The sequence below is a fragment of the Plecotus auritus genome (genome assembly GCF_963455305.1).
Source record: "Plecotus auritus genome assembly, chromosome: 8".
Lineage (NCBI taxonomy): Eukaryota > Metazoa > Chordata > Mammalia > Chiroptera > Vespertilionidae > Plecotus > Plecotus auritus.
Window position 1 is genome coordinate 62621883 of NC_137782.1, and position 18341 is coordinate 62640223.

An 18341-nucleotide genomic window follows, 5' to 3' on the forward strand; every position below is an offset into this window, starting at 1 on the left:
AGTGAGTCACGGGGTGAGGGCTTGGCCTCCGTAAAACTCTGGTAAGACCTGGCTCTGAAGCACCAAGAAGCGAATCACAGAGCTGGAAAGCACTTTAGGCCTCAAGGAGGCAAAACCCTGGCTGACGGATGGGGCAAAATGAGACAAGAGGAAAAGTAACTTGCTCAAGTTCACTCAGCAAGCGAACAGAGCCGGAACCAGGGGTCTCCTCTCCCCCAGTGCCCTTTCCTCTCCGTCAAGGAGGCTTCTCAAAGATAATTCTGAGTCAGAGGGTGGAAAGAGCCAAGGGCAGCTCATGGACTCACAGAAGGGTAGGAAAGGACAAGTGTTAGGGAATCGGCAGTACCTAGGAAGGGTGGGTGAGGGCAGGCCAGAGGGAGAAGGAAAAGGCGGAAGAGAAACGAAAAGAGTGAGAGAGAAGTAAAGTGTTGTGAAAACAGGGTCTGAAGGGGCCTGGTAGAGTGGGAAAGCCTGAGGGGAGAGGGCTTGGAATGAGAGTCTGATGGTGGAGAAGTCCAAGGCTCGGGGAGACACTGAAGGGAGTCTGACGGGGGAGATTCCAGGATCCGAGCAGATCCTGGTGCGCGTCTGACGAAGGTGGAGTCCGGGCCCCGGAAGCTGAGGGGAGTCTAAGGGAGCCGGGCCGACTCACCACGCTTGTTTTTGGTGCCGTGCTTCTTGGCCGCCGTCAGTTCCTGCTCGATCTTCTTCTCCAGAAATTCTTGTTTTTTACTTAGCATCTCTTCCGTGTCCCGCAGCCTCTGGATGGCCTCCTGGGGGGTCGGGCCGCCCTTGCCAGCCTTACCCCCTCCGGCCCCGAACAGCTTCCCAAATACCGACATGGTTGCTGCTCGCCGCGCCGGCCTGCGCCGTCCGCTCCGGCTCGGCTCGGCTCCGGCGCCCGCTCCCGGCCCAGCCGCTCCCTGCCGCCGCAGGCCTCTCCACCGCCTCCGCCCCGCAGCTGAGCCCGGCCGTGCCACCTCCCATAGGCCCCCACGCCCGGCTCCGCTCGCGTCAGGGCAACACGCCGCCTACTACAACTCCCGGTGGGCAACGCGCCGACTGTGCCTCAAATATAATGGAGAGAGGCGCACGGCATGCCGGGAAGCTATAGTCTTCCGGCTTGAGGCGCTGGCGACGCGTGTTGTTTGGTCTGTCTAAGGTTAAAGGGCGAGGGGGAATGCTGGGAAATGTAGTGTCCTTGGGAATCCACTCTGCAGGGGAAGAACAGAAAGAGAAATAACTTTTAAAAAAACACACACAGTAATTAACATTATACACATTCTGTGATCCAGGCATCGTGAAAAGTACTTTATATACATTATTACATTTAATTCTCACAAGCCTATGACAAATAATACTGTTCTGATTTCGTAGGTGAGTAACCAAGACTGAGAAATTGAGTGATTAATTTAACTTACTAGTCCTGTCTTTGCATTTGCTGTTCCCTCTACCTGGAATGCCTTCCTATTTTTTATTCACCTAATAGGTTCTTTGAAATACTTTCTTGGGCAAGTTGCATCCTCTACCCTGTGTACCTCTCTGTTGTGGAAACTGTAAACTAGAGAAGATAATAGGACCACCTTAAAGCTTATGTAAGCTAGGGAACTTAACATAGGCCTAGCATAGTAGGGGCTCAAAAATGTGTATTCATGCTCAACCGGTGTTGTTCAGTTGATTGAGAGTCCTCCCATGCACCAAAAGGTCGCTGGTTGGATCCCCAGTAAGGGGCAAGCAGGAGGCACCCAAAGGATGTTTCTATCTCTCTCTCCCCCACTTCTCTCTCTCTAAAAAAAAAAAATCAATTAAAAAAAGCTTTTAAAATAAAAATGTGTGTTCATTCCTACATATTCTGGGTCATCATTATGCACAATAATTAAACCAGTAAGTGACACAGAACTTCAAAAGTAGCAGAGTAGCAGAAGTATTGAGCATTTCCTCCCCCTGCATTACACAGGCCCAGCTGGATGTGGGGCCACATTTCATTGTTTTCCCTTCTCCTTTGCTGTCAAGAATCACTTCCCCACCTATTAGCAGTGAGGTCTCAAGTAACAGCCAATACTTCCCCCCAATACTTCCCCAAGCCCACCATTCTAATTTGCAGCTTCCAATTGCCAATGAAAAAAAACATGACTTCTCAAAGGCCTTTTTTATTCTTCCTAAACCTTTCAAATATGTGAAGTTGCTTGGGAACAGAGATTCAAATAAACTAGAGGCCTGATGCATGAAAATTCGTGCAAGAGTAGTAGGCCTTCCTTACCCCAGCTGCCAGTACCAGCTTCCCTCCGCCACCCAGGACCCAGGCATCCCTCCTCCGGCCGCCGGCAGGCACCCGGGACCCCGGCTGGCTTCCCCTGGGCCCCGGCTTTATCAGGAAGGATGTCCAGACATCCAGGTCATTCAGCTGTCCAGTCTAATTACCATATTACCCTTTTATTATTATACGTGTCAGCTTAACTGAACTTTTTCTCTATTATTTCACATTTGAGTCTTGTCTCCCCCCACCCCCCAGACTATGATCTAGATGTGAATAAAAACAACTCTCAGATATTGTTCCTGTTTAATCTGCCACAATCCCAGCTTGCATATATAGGTACCCATTCTCAGAGAATGGGAGAATTTATTTCACCCAACTTTCCAGGATGGAAGACATTTTTCAAATGTGAGAGACAAGCTAGAACTATCAAGAATTCACAGCAGCATAAATTGTAAAATATGTCACACTTGTGTTTGTTTTGTAATTAAGACATTGCAATGTTTTTATTAAAATAAAAAATAAAAACAAAGAGACTTCAATCAAGCCACTTTATGGATATAATCACCCTTTCATATCTAAGCAATCTGTCCCCTCCCCTCTTTTTTTTTTTTTAATCGTCACTGGAGGATATGCTTGGAGAGAGAGGAAGGGGTTGGAGGTGGGGGAAGAGAAACATCAATAAGAGAGAGTAACATGGATTGGTTGCCTCTCATACACACAGGGACCAGGGATTGAACCTGCAACTAGGTATGTGCCCTGACTGGGAATTGAATAAGCAATGGGAGGACACTCCTACCAACTAAGCCACCTGGCCAGGGCCTCCTCCCCTCTTATCTAAGTCATGCTGCAACCAGACATACAGGTAACAAAACACTTGTTGGGCTTGAACCATGAACCAAAGAATATATGAATAGGAAGACCCTGCCCTGGCTGGTGTGGTTCAGTTAGTTGAGCATTGTCCCATGTACCAAGAGGTTGCCAGTTCGATTCCTGGTCAGAGTTGGGGCTCAATCCCCAGTAGAGGGCATGTGTATATTCCTCTCTCTCTCTCTCTCTCTCTCTCTCTCTCTCTCTCTCTATATATATATATATATATATATATATATATATATATATATATATATATCTTTCTCTCAAAAAATCAATAAAAACATTTTTTAAAAATAGGCACATCCTGTAAGCCTTATCACCATCAGTCTTATATTGCTGGGCGAGGGCGGGGGACGGGGGAGGGAGAGGGTGTAAACTGAGGATGATAGTGGAGCCCCTTGTCATAACTTTGGGAGCCCAGAAAAACATCTTGGGGATATGATAGCAGAACACTCATTTTACCTTTTTTTTTTTTTTTTTTTTTTCACAGAGGAAGTGAGAGGGAGAGACAGAATACCCATGATGAGAGAGAATCATCATCGGCTGACTCCTGCACGCCCTACACTGAGGATCGAGCCCACAATCCAGGCATGTGCCCTTACTGGGAATGGAACCTGTGACCTCCTGGTTCATAGGTCAGTGCTCAACCACTGAGCCACACAAGCCGGGCAACACTCATTTTACCTTAATTATCAACCCAAATCAATTGGTGGGAATCACTTGGATTGCTGGGTTGAGAAGAATTTTGAGGCTGCATCAGGACTCCTTGTAATAATGTGCTGAGATAGATTTGTGATGTCTGCCTAGACGCAGCGGTCCTCAAACTTTTTAAACAGGGGGCCAGTTCACTGTCCCTCAGACCGTTGGAGGGCCAGACTATAGTTTAAAAAAAAAAAACTATGAACAAATTCTTATGCGCACTGCGGGCCCGGGATGAGTCGGCTGCTAAGCAGGACAGGCAGCGGCACCTGGCGGGCCGGATAAATGTCCTCGGCGGGCCGCATGTGGCCCGCAGGCCGTAGTTTGAGGACGCCTGGCCTAGAGTGTGGGATTGGAAGTGGTGGCATTTGGGCAAGGTAACTGCCATCCTGACTGAGGATCCAGCTGCCTTAGCAGAGATTCACAGGATGAACTGGCTCCATACTGCAGAGCCCTGGGTTTTATTTTTCTGGTCTCTTGGGCAAATACACAACCTTTTCAAACTATGACTGACAGGTATTAGCTAATTTAAAAGTATGTGAAAAGAATGACCATTGCATGCAATGACTTGGATGACTCACAGATATGCTGAGTGAAAGAAATCAAACACAAAAGCCTGTACGATTCCATTAACACAAAATTCAAAACCAGGCAAGACAAATCAATGGTGATAGGAATTAGATTAGTGGTCACCTCTGAGGGTGGTGTAGCCCAGGCAGAATGGCCCTTGTGAGGTGCTAGACAGGTTCTATATCATGATCCAGTGGTGTTCACATAGGTATATACAAATTTATCTGTCTTTATACTTAAGATCATTGCCCTTTATATACCTTGTATACTTTACTAAATACATGTTATATCACAATTTTAAAATGTTATCTCATAAGAGCAGCAAAAGAAACATTTATTTTGTTTGCAAAGTACCTTTGCATACAAAAGTCCCATCTTATCTCCATTCACCCACACCCCATGAAATAAGCATTACTATACCATCTTCACTTTACAGCTGAGGAAACTGAGGCCCACAGAAGTAGGAACTGCCCAAGGTCACATGGTTAAAGCCATGTATTTGTAACTTTCTTTAAAAACATGTCAAGAGGGCCCTGGCCAGTGTGACTCCGTTGGTTGGGCAGCATCCTGTGCACCAAAAGGTCACAGGTTCCATTCCTGGTCTGGGCGTACCCAAGGTTGCAGGTTCAATCCCTGGTCAGGTGCCTCAGAGAGGCAACTGATCAATGTTTCTCTCTCACATCCATGTTTCTCTCACTCTCTCCCTCAAATTAAAAAAAAATTTTTGTTTTAATCTTTATTGAGCACTTCATGGTAAGCAAGACACTGAACTGAACATTTACATGCTCATTTAGCCTGCAAAACAACTGCATTAAGTGGGCATTCTAATTGTCCTTGCTTTATACAGTAGGTGCTGGAGAAACAGAAAAGTTAAACAGCTTGCCCAAGGTCACACTTGTAAGGGCAGAAAGCTTGTAAGGGCAGAGAGAGCTGAATTCTAACTGTAAAGACAAACTGCTTAGCCCTATGCTATTTTGCCTACATCCAAATGAATGAATGATTATGAGGCAGGATAGTAAGAAGTTAGGAAAATTCCTTGGCAAATAGAATGGGGAAACTGAAATAAATATCTGAATAAACTGGCCAAGCAATTTACAGCCAGATATAGGTCACCTCCCTAGAGATAACATCTAGGCCTCAGTGGTATTTCAGCTCCAGCTCCGGAAAAGCAGCAAAACCAGGTGGGTGACGCCAAGACCAGCTGCAATGGTCAATGAACACTGCTCTGGTGCTGACCAACCAGTAGAGACCACGACCCTGGAAGGGCACACCTGGAAAACTGATAAATATTTTGCTGAAATCTTCCTCTGACATCTCCCCACCTGCAAGAGAGAGATAAAACCCTCAAGACAAAGGGACCCACCCGGCTCGTGTGGCTCAGTGCTTGAGCATCAACCCATGAACCAGGAGGTCACCATTCGATCCCCAGTAGGGGGTGTGCAGGAGGCAGCCCATCAATGATTCTCTCTCATCATTAATGTTTCTATCTCTCTCTCCCTCTCCCTCCTCTCTCCAAAGTAAATAAAAGCATATTAAAAAAAAAAAAAAAGGACAAAGGGCCCAGCGTGTGCTCTCCCTCTAGGGAGCACGCCCCACATCATTCCCTCCCCCCTCCTCTTCCCTCACAGGGAATATCTAAGGACCCCACAAGACTTGCAACCAGAGGAGCAACAAGCAGTGGCAGCTTGTCCTGGGCTAACCCCCTGAACCAACCTGCTGAATCTGTCTCCAAGGCCCCTTTCTTCTGACATCCCAGTGAGCTAAAGCAGCCCCACCTAGGCTCTCCTATTGCTTCTTCTATGCTAAGCCCTTCCTTGTTTCATTGTGCCTAGCTTTTTTTTTTTTTTTAATAAAAATATATTTTATTGATTTTTTACAGAGAGAAAGGGAGAGGGATAGAGAGTTAGAAACATTGATGAGAGAGAAACATTGATCAGCTGCCTCCTGCACACCCACCACCGGGGATGTGCCTGCAACCAAGGTACAAGCCCTTGACTGGAATCGAACCCGGGACCCTTCAGTCCGCAGGCTGACGCTCTATCCACTGAGCCAAACCGGTTAGGGCTGTGCCCAGCTTTAATAAATGTACTCTCAAAGTCACCTGGACTCGTATTGTGAAATCTTTCCTACACAAAGTCAAGAACCCACATACTACTGGCTAGTCCTAGGCAGACCTGCTCAGAGCCAGGTCCCTTGTCCAATAATAAATAGGTACACACACAAAAGCCTATAAATAAATGAAGTGTGATGTATGACCTCCCTGAGGAATAGAGGTAGGAGGAACCTGGCAGAACCTGAGAGGGGCATGTGTGCAGTGGGAGGAAGAGTATACACCAGAGGGGCCCTTGTACCTGAGCTAATAGCGGGTTACACAGCCTACTTCATTCCCATTCATCAGAGCATGTGCAGGCCACACAGCAGGCACAGTGCCCTAGAGAGCCAAATGTTTCCTTCTCAGTGAGGTTTTCCAGGCCAATCCATATAATTCTGCAACTTGCCCCCACCTACATTCACAAAACCTCTACTCTCCTCTATTTTTTCTTTTTCTACAATATTCAGCACCTTCTATCATATCATATAACTTGCTTATTTACTTTGTTGTTTATGTTCTGCTTCTTCAACAGGGGATCTCCACAGATCATTGTTTGGTTTAAGGTGTATCATCAATGCCAGAACTATATCCAGTATTTAGTAGGTGTTCAATAAATATCTGTCAAATGAATAAATGAATAGACTAAGGTAGAAGTGACCTGGGGGCAGGAGAACTGGGTCTGGACTCATTCTTGCCATAATGAAACCTTGGGCAAGACCCTTTCCTTTTCTGGGTCTGTTTATTCTGATTCTACAAAGGGCTCAAGACCCTGAAGTTGGGACTCTGCCTCCTGCCTCAGAGTTCTGTGCCTGAACATGCATCAGCCATCCTTGGCAAGTAGGGGTCACTCCCAACTCTGAGATGGAATCTGCTAACCTGGGGGCTGGAGGGGGAGGGCGTGGGGGAGAGGCTACCACCCTACAAGTCCTTGAGAATCCCTGAGGGTCACTTGCTGGAAGCCCTGGGGCTTGGGAGCACCTGTAGTTGCCACCTCTACTCCTTCCTCCCCAGGGGAGACAAAACTGGTCCAACCAGTTCTCCTGGGCCTCACAAGATACCTGCTCTGCCAACTGAGACTTTCAAGCCACCACCTGTCATTAGTCCCAGATATTTTTAGCTCCCTCTGAAAATGGAAGTGTCCTTTATATCAAACATTAACTTCCAGAGTTTTGGGTCAGCATTTCTCAGCCTACATGGCAGATCTTACTGGGAAAAACCCTTGACCTCTGTGGGACAAGAGAAGGAGATCGGTAGAATGAGTCTTGTTCTCTCAAAGTGCTATTGTTCATTCATTCAGGAAATATTGATTGGGCAAATCCTGGACAGTTCTAGGCACTACATAAATATCAGTGAATAAAACAGACAAAAGACCTTGTCCTTGTGGACCTTTTATTTTTAATGAGAGAAACAGACAATAAAGAAATGTCTAATATAATGTCAAAGATGATGAATACTAGAGTATGATGGTGGTGGGGTGGGAGCTATTTTAGACAGATTGTCCAGAGAAGGCCTCTCAGAGGGAATGACTTTTGGACAAAGGTGAATGGAGTGTGAGCCAGCCATGTGAAAATCTAAGGGGAAGACATTCTAGACAGAAGGAGCAGCAAGTGCAAAGGCCCTAAGGCAGGAACTAGCTTATATGATGGAGGAGCAGCAAGAGGGCAGGTATGGCTGGAGTGAAAGAAGAAAAGATGGTAGGAGACGAGGGCTGCATCATGTAGAACCTTGAGATCTACAGGGAAAACTTTGTATTTTATTCTGGAAGAGATCAAAAGCCACTAGAGGGTTTTAAACAGGAAAGTGGCATAATCTGATTCAGGCTCTAGAAAGATCCCGAAGACTACTGTCAAGAGAATGGATTATGGCAGGGTGGGGGAAAATAGGGAGACCAAAGAGAGACTGATATAGTCACCCATGAAAAAGAGGCAGCCTGGACAGGATAGTGGTGACCAAGGAGATGAACAGGGGTTGGTCCAAAGAAGTGGTCCAAATAAAACCCTGGCTTATCTGAGCAGGTGAGAGCTTTAGAAATCCTAAGACCAGGCAGGAACTTTGGAGTCCTAGGTCTGAAGCCCAGATTTACACATTCCAGCTTTAAGTCCTTAGCTAAGTTGCTATACCTCTCTGAGCCTTGGTTTCCCATCTGTAAACTGAGAATGATGAGAGCTTGTTTCTAAGGGGTGTCTTGATGACTCAGTGACAAGTAAATAAAGCACAGTGCACAGGGCTTAACACTTAGTAGACAGTAAAGTTAGCAACAACTCAATTCCCCACATTTATTGCTAGAAAAACAGAGGCCAGCTAGCTTAGAGGCAGGCAGAGGAAGGGGAAGGGAGAAAAGGAAGCAGGACTTACACAGTTTCTCAAGTCATATATCCACAGAGTCCAGAGAGTAAGATGGATGAGTAAAGTGGTCTAGGAGCATGAAAAATCATGTGATTCTCTCTAGTCATTTTGTTCTCCCACTTTTGAGAGACATGGAAAATTAGAAATATTTCTCTACTCTTAGATAAATCAACGTAAGTATAGTAAGTAGCAATCAATATTCAGCTGCAATGTCAGGGAGACAACAGTAAAGAGTGGTAACTATGGCCATATGGAATTCATGTGCCCACGGAAAGGGACTGGCCAGCAGCTTCACCTGACTGCTCCGCACTGTGAGATATCCCAATTTTAATTTTAGAAGACAGAAATCCAGATTTTTAGATAAAATCTCCCAATTTTATTTTTTAAATATATTTTTATTGATTTCAGAGAGGAAGAGGAAGAAATAGAAACATCAATGATGAGAATCATTGATTGGCTACCTCCTGCACACCCCCACTGGGGATCAAGCCCGCAACCTAGGCATGTGCCCTGACTGGGAATGGAACTGTGACCTCCTGGTTCATAGGTCGACGTTCAACCACTGAGCAACACTGGCTGGGCAAATCTTCTCATTTTAATTAAATTTCCTAAGTGCTTCTGGATATAGGAACACAGTATATTGATCTTGCTACTATTTCACCCTTTCTGATCCTTTTACCATTTATTTCTTTTTCTTGCCTTATTGCTTTGGCTAGGCCTCCAATATAATGGTGATGTAATAATAGAAGGCATCCTTGTCTTGTTCCTAACACAGAGGAAATGCATCTCACTTTTTAGCATTGCAGTAGGTTTTAAGTTTCATATATATATATATATGTATGTATATGTATATATATTAAAGATGATATTTTTCCATTGACTTTTAGAGAGTAGAAGGGAAGGGGAAAGATAGAGAAACATCGATGTCACATCGATTGGTTGCCTCCCATACGCGCCTCAACCAGGCTTGGGGATTGAGCCTGCAACCAAGGTACGTGCCCTTGACCAGAATCAATCCCAGGACCCTTCAGTCTGCAGGCTGATGCTCTATCCACTGAGCCAAACCGGCTAGGGCTAAATTTCATTATTTTTAAATATTGGCTTATTTTTTTCAAGCTAAACAAAGTTTCTCTGTAGGCTGGAATCAAACTATGGGCTGCCAATTTGTGATATTTACTTTATCTGAATTCTCTGAATCGTGACAACTTCATTGGGTAGGTACTACTTAGTCTCCCCATTTGACATATGAAGACAGGGAAGTTCGGAGAGGTGAAGGGACTTGCCACAGTCATACAACTGGGAAGGGCCAGGAACAGGATTCAAACCCAACTCATCCTGATGCCAAAATCGGTGGGACCTTGGATGCCCAGGACAGCCATTTTACACTATCTTCTATCTAGTACCTTGGGGCTCTATAAGGAGTCCTGGTATCCTGAGTGACCCTTGACTAAGGGCCTTCCGCCCTTGGGCCTTAGTATCTCCATCTGCCAATCTAGGAGGGGTTCAGCTATGGGAACCCCAATATTGACCCAGCTTCCTCCCCTGTAGTCCAACTCTGCAGCTATTAAGTATTAGACCCGATCTTGATATCTTCTGTGACCTGGCTCTGCCACTTACTGCTACGTGATTTGGGGTTACTTAACCTCAATGTGCCTGTTGCCTCATCTCAGCTGTAAATGGGATTAAACACAGCACCTACCTAGAAGAGCTTAGGACATGCCAAGCACAGTATAAGTGCCTGCCTAGTAAACATTAATTCTCATGTTTCTGGTAAATGTGCATGCATGTGTGCACTGACAGGAAGAGGCAGAAATGTAACTTAAATAGTTCTATTAGGATAAAAATGTGGCTTTTAACATTTCCTTTAATGTCACAATTAATAATGTGTTTTTTTTGTTTTAATTTTTTTTAATTTTTTTACAGAGAGGAAAGGAGAGGGACAGAGAGTGAGAAACATCGATCAGCCGCCTCCTGCACACCCCCCACTGGAGATGTGCCTGCAACCAAGGTACATGCCCTTGACCAGAATCGAACCTGGGACCCTTCAGTCCGCAGGCCGACCCTCTATCCACTGAGCCAAACCAGTTAGGGCACAATTAATAATGTTTATTGCCTCCTATGACTCGTCTATTATATAGAGAATAAAGTCCAAATTCCTTAACTCCATATCCAAGAGTCTCTGATTCAATATTAATCCATATTTCAATAGAGCAAAGTGGCTAACAGCACAAGGAGACAGGCCTCCTCAGCCTGCTCTGTGATTTACTAGCTCTATGAGCTTGGGCAAGGAAGTGTGCCTCTCTGTGCCTCTGCTTCCTCATCTATAAAATAAGGAAACAATTTTCACCTAATTGGGCTGAGTGATATGAAATAAAAGGCTTAGCAGGGTGTCCATAATATGTTTATGTAGAGGCTTGAACATAGCGATTATCATGCTCTCCCACTGCCTCTAAATCTCTGGTCACCCTGGACCATTCACTGTCACCAGAATACAACAGGCCTTGCATTGTCATACCTGGAAGTCTTTACTCATACCTTGACTTTCCCTAATTATCCAACACTCTGATCTATGGATAGAGCATCAGCCCATGCACCAAAGGGTCTCAGGTTTGAGTGAAGGACATGTACCTGGGGTGCAGGTTCGATCCCCACCCGGTCGGGTGTGAGTGGGAGGCAACCAATTAATGTTATTCTCTCTCTCTCTCCTCCCCTCTCCTGTCCACTCTCTCTAAAAATCAATGGAAAAAATATCCTCATGCAAGGATTAACAAAAGAAACAACAACAACAACACACAAACACACACAAAACCACTCTGTATCAAGGCCCAGCTCAAATGTCACATCCTTCAAAGAGACTTCCCATCTCCACCAGTCCCTCTCCTGGCTTTTATGAGGGCTGGGTACACGTAAAGCTCTCACCCCCTCGGCTGACTCATTTGTCCCTCCCATTGCTTCCTACCCTTCCTGAGGATGTGAGGAAATCAGGCTTGCTCTGAGCAGATATCTGAGGTATGTGCTAGCCTTCAGGGAAACTCAGTTATCAAACTGAGTCCAACCATTCTGCCACATCCTGCCCTGTCCCCTCCTGAGCCTCAGTTTCATCTGTAACTGAGGCAATGTGGCCCAGCAGGGTGGTAGTGAAAATAAATTAGGAAATCAGCCAAGGCCGCTTTTCTCTCTCCCAGCCTCCCAATGAGCCTGGTTTACTTACCCCTGGACTAGCTGGTGATGGGGAAGGGAATGCTGGATGTAGGGGCATCTATGGCCATCCAGAGACCTGCTCAAGGTGGACCTCTGGCTCTAGTCAGGGTTTCTGATTCCAAAGGGTTTGGGGGCAAGGCCAAGGGTCCTGCATTTTCAAAAGCGAGTAGTAACTCTTCCTTCTGGGTATTTCCAAGGGCTATGTTCTGAAACAGCCATTCTGGGAGCACAAAACTTCTCCAAGGCTAATGGGGCAGACAGCCCTATGAGGGACCAAGGCCCCTTCAGCCCCCACACACTTTGGAGGGGAGAATGTTGCCACATAGGGACTAAGAAGGAAACTGCCAAAGCTAGGGTCTAAGCCATGTGGACACACATTTTGATAAAAACATTTACTGAGCACTTTCCAAGTGCCGGGCACTATGTGAACCCTTTGCATATTTCATCATACCAGATCCCCATGATAGCACTACGAGGTAGTGTTGTTATTACCCTCATTGTACAGATGAGGAACACAGGGCTCAAAGAGGTGAAGTGACTCACCCAAGGTCACACAGCAGTGAGTAGCAGCACTTGAATTTGAAGCCAGATCTGGCTGACAGCTGCACTCTAACCACAGCACTCGAGTGCCTCCTAAGTGCCTACATCAGAGTCATCTGAAGATGCTGTGAGGAACCATATGTGAAAAGGTATGGCAGATAAGGGCTCTGACCATGTCAGGCTGCCCAAAGAGCAACCTGGCTACAGGCCAGCCCTAAGGCAGCCTAAAGTGGGGTGGGCAAGACCACCCTGTCTTCTCTGTTTAGGCACCCCAACTACAAGCCTGCCTGCACCAGCCGAACCCTGGGCCACTCAGATTCAGCCCTCTCTCTTGCTATCACTCCTGCCTGGAAGCCATAAGCAGCCCTGCCCCAGGTCCCAGAATGCGACAGGGCTTTCCAGAAGGATAGGGGACACAGCAGGGCAGTCACAGGCCATCTCTGCTGACAGCTCGCTTCCACTGGGAAGGATCTTATCTGTCCCCAGAGGCCATGGACCCAAAGGTGAGCATCAGGCTGGGCTATGGGAGCAAACACCATGGGTCCATCACTCAGAGGCCTGGATGTAGACAGGCACAGCAAGCATGGCACACGGGCCATCAGCCCCTGCCTGTAGCTCTGCCAGTGCCAGGTTGGGGCCCAGGCCCTCGGCATGCCCAGGCACTACCAGCTCAGGTTCACTGCCCACCGTGCCACCTACTACAATGGACAGCACGGCATCCGGCTCTGAGAAGGGTGGCTTGCCTGGGGCAGCCTCGGGCACTGGCCCAGTCCCTGGGTCCTTCAACTCCTCCAGCCCCAGTGGGTCAGGCAGGGGGGTCACCACCTTGTGTCCACCACTGCTGCCACTGCGGGGGGCAGCCCTCCTCCGGGAGGGCCGCCGGGCTTGCAGGTCCTTATCCTTTTGGGGTCCGAGGCGGCAGCGGTGATCCTTGAGGTATTTGTGGCGGGAAAAGCCCTTGGCGCAGCCAGCACAGCGGAACTTGTAGTTGCCTGTGTGGGCGCGCTGGTGCTCAGCGAGATGGGCGCGGCGGCTGAAGGACTTGCTGCACAGGGCACACTTGTGGAGCTTCATGCCTGGTGAGGAAGGGAAGTCAGTGAGAGGCACCCAGACCCTTTATCCTGCAACAGTGCCCCTGCACTTGGAACAAAACCCAGTTTCTCGGCTTGTCTAAAAACATCTGTGTGATCTGGGCTCTCCCACCACCAGTCTCATCTTTCACCTTCTCCCAGCCACTGTGCCAACCACACTTGTTCTCCTCAAAGGCATCAAGCTGGTTCCTGATTCTGGGTCTTTGCACTTGCTGTTCCCTCTGCCTGGAACAATATGTTCAGGCCCCTAATTTTCCAAGGTCCATCATCTATCTCCTCTCTGGTATGCTTGCCTCACGCGGCCCCCTAAGACCATTTCCTACAGGGCAGCTAGTGACATCTTTGGAAAACACATAAAGGACCATGATATTTCCTGCTCCAAACCCTTTAATGATTCCCCAAATTTCCCACAAAGCCCCATACAGTCTGACCACTCCTTCACCTCTCAGTAGCATCCCCTCGTTCCCCACACCTTATTCTCTGAGCTCCAGGCCTCCCTCTTGCCTTTCCTTGTCTCAAACACCCCCCCCCCCCCCCCCCCCCCGTCACTTCCCTACCTCAAGGCTTTGCATTTGCTGCTCCTTCACCCTGAAGCCATTTCCTGGCTCTTTTCATGTCACCTCCTCTCTTCATTCTCTGCCCCATCACCCTGTTACCTCCATCTTTGCACTCAGCATACTTTGCAGCTACATACTAATTTGTCTGCTGTTCATTTTCCATCTTCACTACTAAATCGAAGCTTCCCCAGGAGGGTGGGGTGGGGTTCTTCCTGATTCCCTCAGTGCCTCACACATGGTAGGTTCTCAATAGTCACTCACTGAATAAGTCACTGGTGCCTCCACGTACATATGAAGTCACTCCAGCCCACTCTCAGCCTGAGCCACAGCCCCCTCAAACCTCCCTGGCTTAGAGAGGGGCAGTGACTTGCCTGAGGCAAGTGGCAGTGCCAAAGCTCAAACCCAAGCCATCTGCCTCTAAGTACTGATTTATTCTCACAGTTTTCAAACTTTCTTTAGCCATTAAATCCTTTCTGTAAACCAGTGGTCCTTAACCAGGGGTGATTTTAGCCCCCAGGAGACTTTTGGCTTGTCCCCTGGAGACATTTCTGGTTGCCAAAAATGTGGAGAGATGCCACTGACACCTGGGTGGAGGCCAGGGATGCTACTAAACATCCTATAGTGCACAGCATAGCCCCTACAATAACGAATTATCTGGCCCCAAATAATAAATAGTGCAAGGTTGAGACACCCATTCTAGACTAAAGAATATAGTTTAGGGGGAAGCTTTGTGAAGCCCCAGAAAACCAAGGACTTCTGTGGAGACCCCTGATCCACAGCCCAGCTACCCTGCTCTGCCGAGGGGACAAAGAAACTTCCTGGCCTTGTCTTGGGCCCAGTCAGAATATGATCTCCCTCTACATCTGATCCTCACCTCTATCACACTGGGAACCTCTCTGATTTGTAGTTATCTCTTCTCAGGTTGGCTTCCCCCTCAGCCTGGGGGACTGTCTGACTCACCTCTGTGCACCCCAAGGACCCTAACACAAGCCTGGCTCATGGCTCACATGAGCAAATGTTTGTTGGCTGGAATGTACCAGACAGGAATAACCAGTCTCATGGGATGTGTCTGGGAGCCTGCCCCAGGGGGCTTAGGCTGAACCAGACTCTCCTTGCAGGTCCAAGGCCACTTACCAGAGTGGGAGAGGATATGAGCCTTCAGCTTATCTGGCCGGTTGAACTCCTTACTGCAGCCTGTGTGTGTCCTAGAACCCAAAGCCACTGGTCAGGAGGTGCTTACTAAGTTCAGGACCCTCTTGCTGGCCCCTCTGCTAACCCTGAGCATGAGGACACTCTTATCCATCCTAATGGCTGGACAAAGAAGCAGGGCGGGGAGTGAAGCCAGCAGGTGGGGCCCAGGACAGGATAAAAGGAGGGAGGGCCTTCAGTCCTCAGACCTGACATCTTCCTGTCTCACTAGTGGGTAAACCCATGCCCCCTCCATGCCAACCTCTACTCACGAGAAGGGGCATTTGTATTTCTTGAATGGCTCATGGATCAACATGTGTCTCTTCAGTTTGTCTTTGCGGTTGAATGCGGACTCACACACTGAGCATTTGTAGGGCTTCTCACCTGCAGGAGACACAGACACAGGGGATGAGGATCCCATGAGATAGTCTGAACATGAGCCATGGGTGGGGGGGGGGTTGGTCCCCACTAGAGGGCAGCAGCTCCTCTGGGAAGGTAGCCTGGGAGAAAATAGCCACTCCCATTCCTTGTGACTTGGTTTTGCCAAGAAGAGGGACCCATTTCAGATAGGGTGGTCAGGAAAGGCCTCTCTGATGGGCAACGGTTGAGGTGAGACCTAAGGTAGTAAGGGAGCGAGCCATGTGGAAATCTGGGAGTGAGGGTCCCAGACAGAAGGAAAGGAGGGGGGTGTTTAAGGAACAACAAGGATGCCAGTGTGGTTGGAACTGAGTAAGGGGATGGAGAATGAGGCAGAAGATGAGGTCAGTAAAGCTTCCTGGCCCAACAGAAACGGCCTAGAAGGCCAAGGAAGGACTTCGGCTTTTGCTCTTAACCTGATGAGAAGCCACAGAGGGGCTGAGCAGACGAGGGACAGGATCTGACTAAAGAGTTTCTCAGGCTCCCTTTGGTTGCATGTAGAAAAGAGACTGAGGGGGTGAGGGAGGAGAAAGGAAGGAGGCTGGTACAAAAAATGGGAAGAGGTCAAGTACAGGCTATGTTGGAATGCAGAATTGGCAGCCCTTGCCAATGGATTGGCTGTGGGGTGTAAGAAGAAGGGGAGAGTCTAGAATGAGACAAACGTGAGCCAAGTGACAGAGTGTGTGATTGTGGCTTTTACTGAAATGAGGTACACTGTGGGGGCGGGGGGAGTTACACCTTATCCAATTGGATCCTTGCAACACCAAACCATGAGATAAATAACTATCATTATCCCTTTTTATAGATGAGAAAACTGAAGTTCATGGTCTATACCTAGTGGTTGAGGGAGCTAAGATTCTAGCCCAGCAGTATGATCCAGAGTCCACCTTAGTGTAGCTTGATTGTCCTGCTGCAGAACCACTGTGGGGGAAGCGGGGTTGGGGACAGCTCTCACCTGACAGCTCACAATATGCCTTAGGAAAGGACTGTTACTGGGCTGTTTTAATTTCCTGCCATTATTTCCTCTCTATTCTCCCTCTGGAATGAGTAAATTACTTTTGAAAAATGCCATCCCCCCACCCAGTGATATAGGAAATTCTGGTCCTTACAATGGAATGCTCTGCAGTTATTAAAAAGATTAAGTTACACCTGTGTTTCTTGATCTGGAAAGATCTCCTAGACATATTGCTAAGGGGAAAAGAAAGCTATTGAACAGCTTAATATAGTCCCATTTTTGTAAGAAAAAAAATACAATCCTCACACTCAAAGAAAGCCCAAGCTATATGCGTTTGTATATACATAGAATATGCAGGAAGAACAGTGGGGGAGGGTACAATCTGTAGCAATTAGGATTTGAAGGAGGAATTTAACATTTGCTTTTATGCACTTCTATACTACTTCCATATTTACAATAAGCATGTATTACTTTAAAAAAATTATTTATTGTTGAAAGTATTACATATGTCTCCTTTTCCCCCATTGACCTCTCCCACCTGCTCCCGCCTCCCAGCACAGGTCCTCACCCCCCTATTGTCTGTGTCCATTGATTATGCTTATATGCATGCATACAAGTAAGCAAGTATTACTTTTGAATAATAATACTTTCTTTTAATCCTTACCCAAGGATATGTTTTTATTTATCTTAGAGAAAGAGGAAGGGAGAGGGAGGGAGGGAAGCAGGGAGGGAGGGAGGGAGGGAGGGAGGGAGGGAGGGAGGGAGTGGGAGAAACATCTATCTGTTGCCTCACATATGCACCCCAACCAGGGATGGAACCCACAACCTGGGTTTGTGCCCTGACAGGGAATTGAACCTGTGACTTTTCAATGTATGGGATGACATTCCAACCAACTGAGCCATACCAGCCAGGGGTGAATAATAAAAATTTAAAAATCATAAAGAGACTAATTTGGTAATACCTATCAAAACTACTAATGCATATACTTATCTTGTTTCTTCTTTTACTGTAAAATATACCTAACATAAAATTTACCATTTTAACTATCTTTTAAGTGTACAGTTCAGTGGCATTTACACTGTTGTACAATAATCTTCATCATCCATCTCCTGAACATTTTCAGCATTCCAAAGTGAAACTTAGTGCTGCATATACATTTTAACCTCGCACTTCCTCTTTAGGAATATACACTACAGATATACTACCAAAAGCTTGCTAAGGGACCCACACAGCATTGTGTATGCAAACCAACAGCTGAAAAATAATTTAAGTGTCCATCCATGGGAAACTGGTTAAATAAAAGATGGTAAATGCTATGAAGCTGAGAAAAAAGGTAGTATTAAGGAATATCTTCAAGGTATAATGATAAGTGAAGAAAAAAGGTACATAATAGATTTATAGTTGTGCTCATTTGTAGAAAAGTAAGCAAGTACTTTATATAGATGTAAAATAAAACTAGAATGATGCAGGCATGCCACTAATAGCTGTTGTCTTTGAGGAGGGTGTTGCCTTTGGTAGGAGTATTTTTCAAACTGCGAACTGGGAGTCACAAGCTGT

General features: G+C 46.9%; 2 protein-coding genes across 3 annotated transcripts in view; both read right to left on the reverse strand.

The window, feature by feature from the left end:
- Positions 1–1048, reverse strand: part of CHMP4B (charged multivesicular body protein 4B) — a 47523-nt gene extending 46475 nt beyond the window's left edge. The window contains exon 1 of the mRNA XM_080683679.1: positions 653–1048. Coding sequence (XP_080539805.1) covers positions 653–842 — 190 coding nt within the window. The 5' untranslated portion in view covers positions 843–1048. The remainder of the gene's footprint in view (positions 1–652) is intronic.
- ZNF341 (zinc finger protein 341) overlaps positions 1036–18341 on the reverse strand; it is a 64134-nt gene continuing 46828 nt past the window's right edge. Inside the window, exons 12-15 of one of the 2 annotated variants that reach the window (XM_080683677.1) lie at positions 15684–15795; positions 15358–15428; positions 13401–13651; positions 1036–1214 (exon numbers count right to left, since the gene is read on the reverse strand). In XM_080683677.1, the coding sequence (XP_080539803.1) occupies positions 1164–1214; positions 13401–13651; positions 15358–15428; positions 15684–15795 (485 nt within the window). In that variant the 3' untranslated portion in view covers positions 1036–1163. Of the gene's footprint in view, positions 1215–3483; positions 13652–15357; positions 15429–15683; positions 15796–18341 lie in introns of those variants that run through there. The other variant, XM_080683678.1, reaches the window with a different exon arrangement.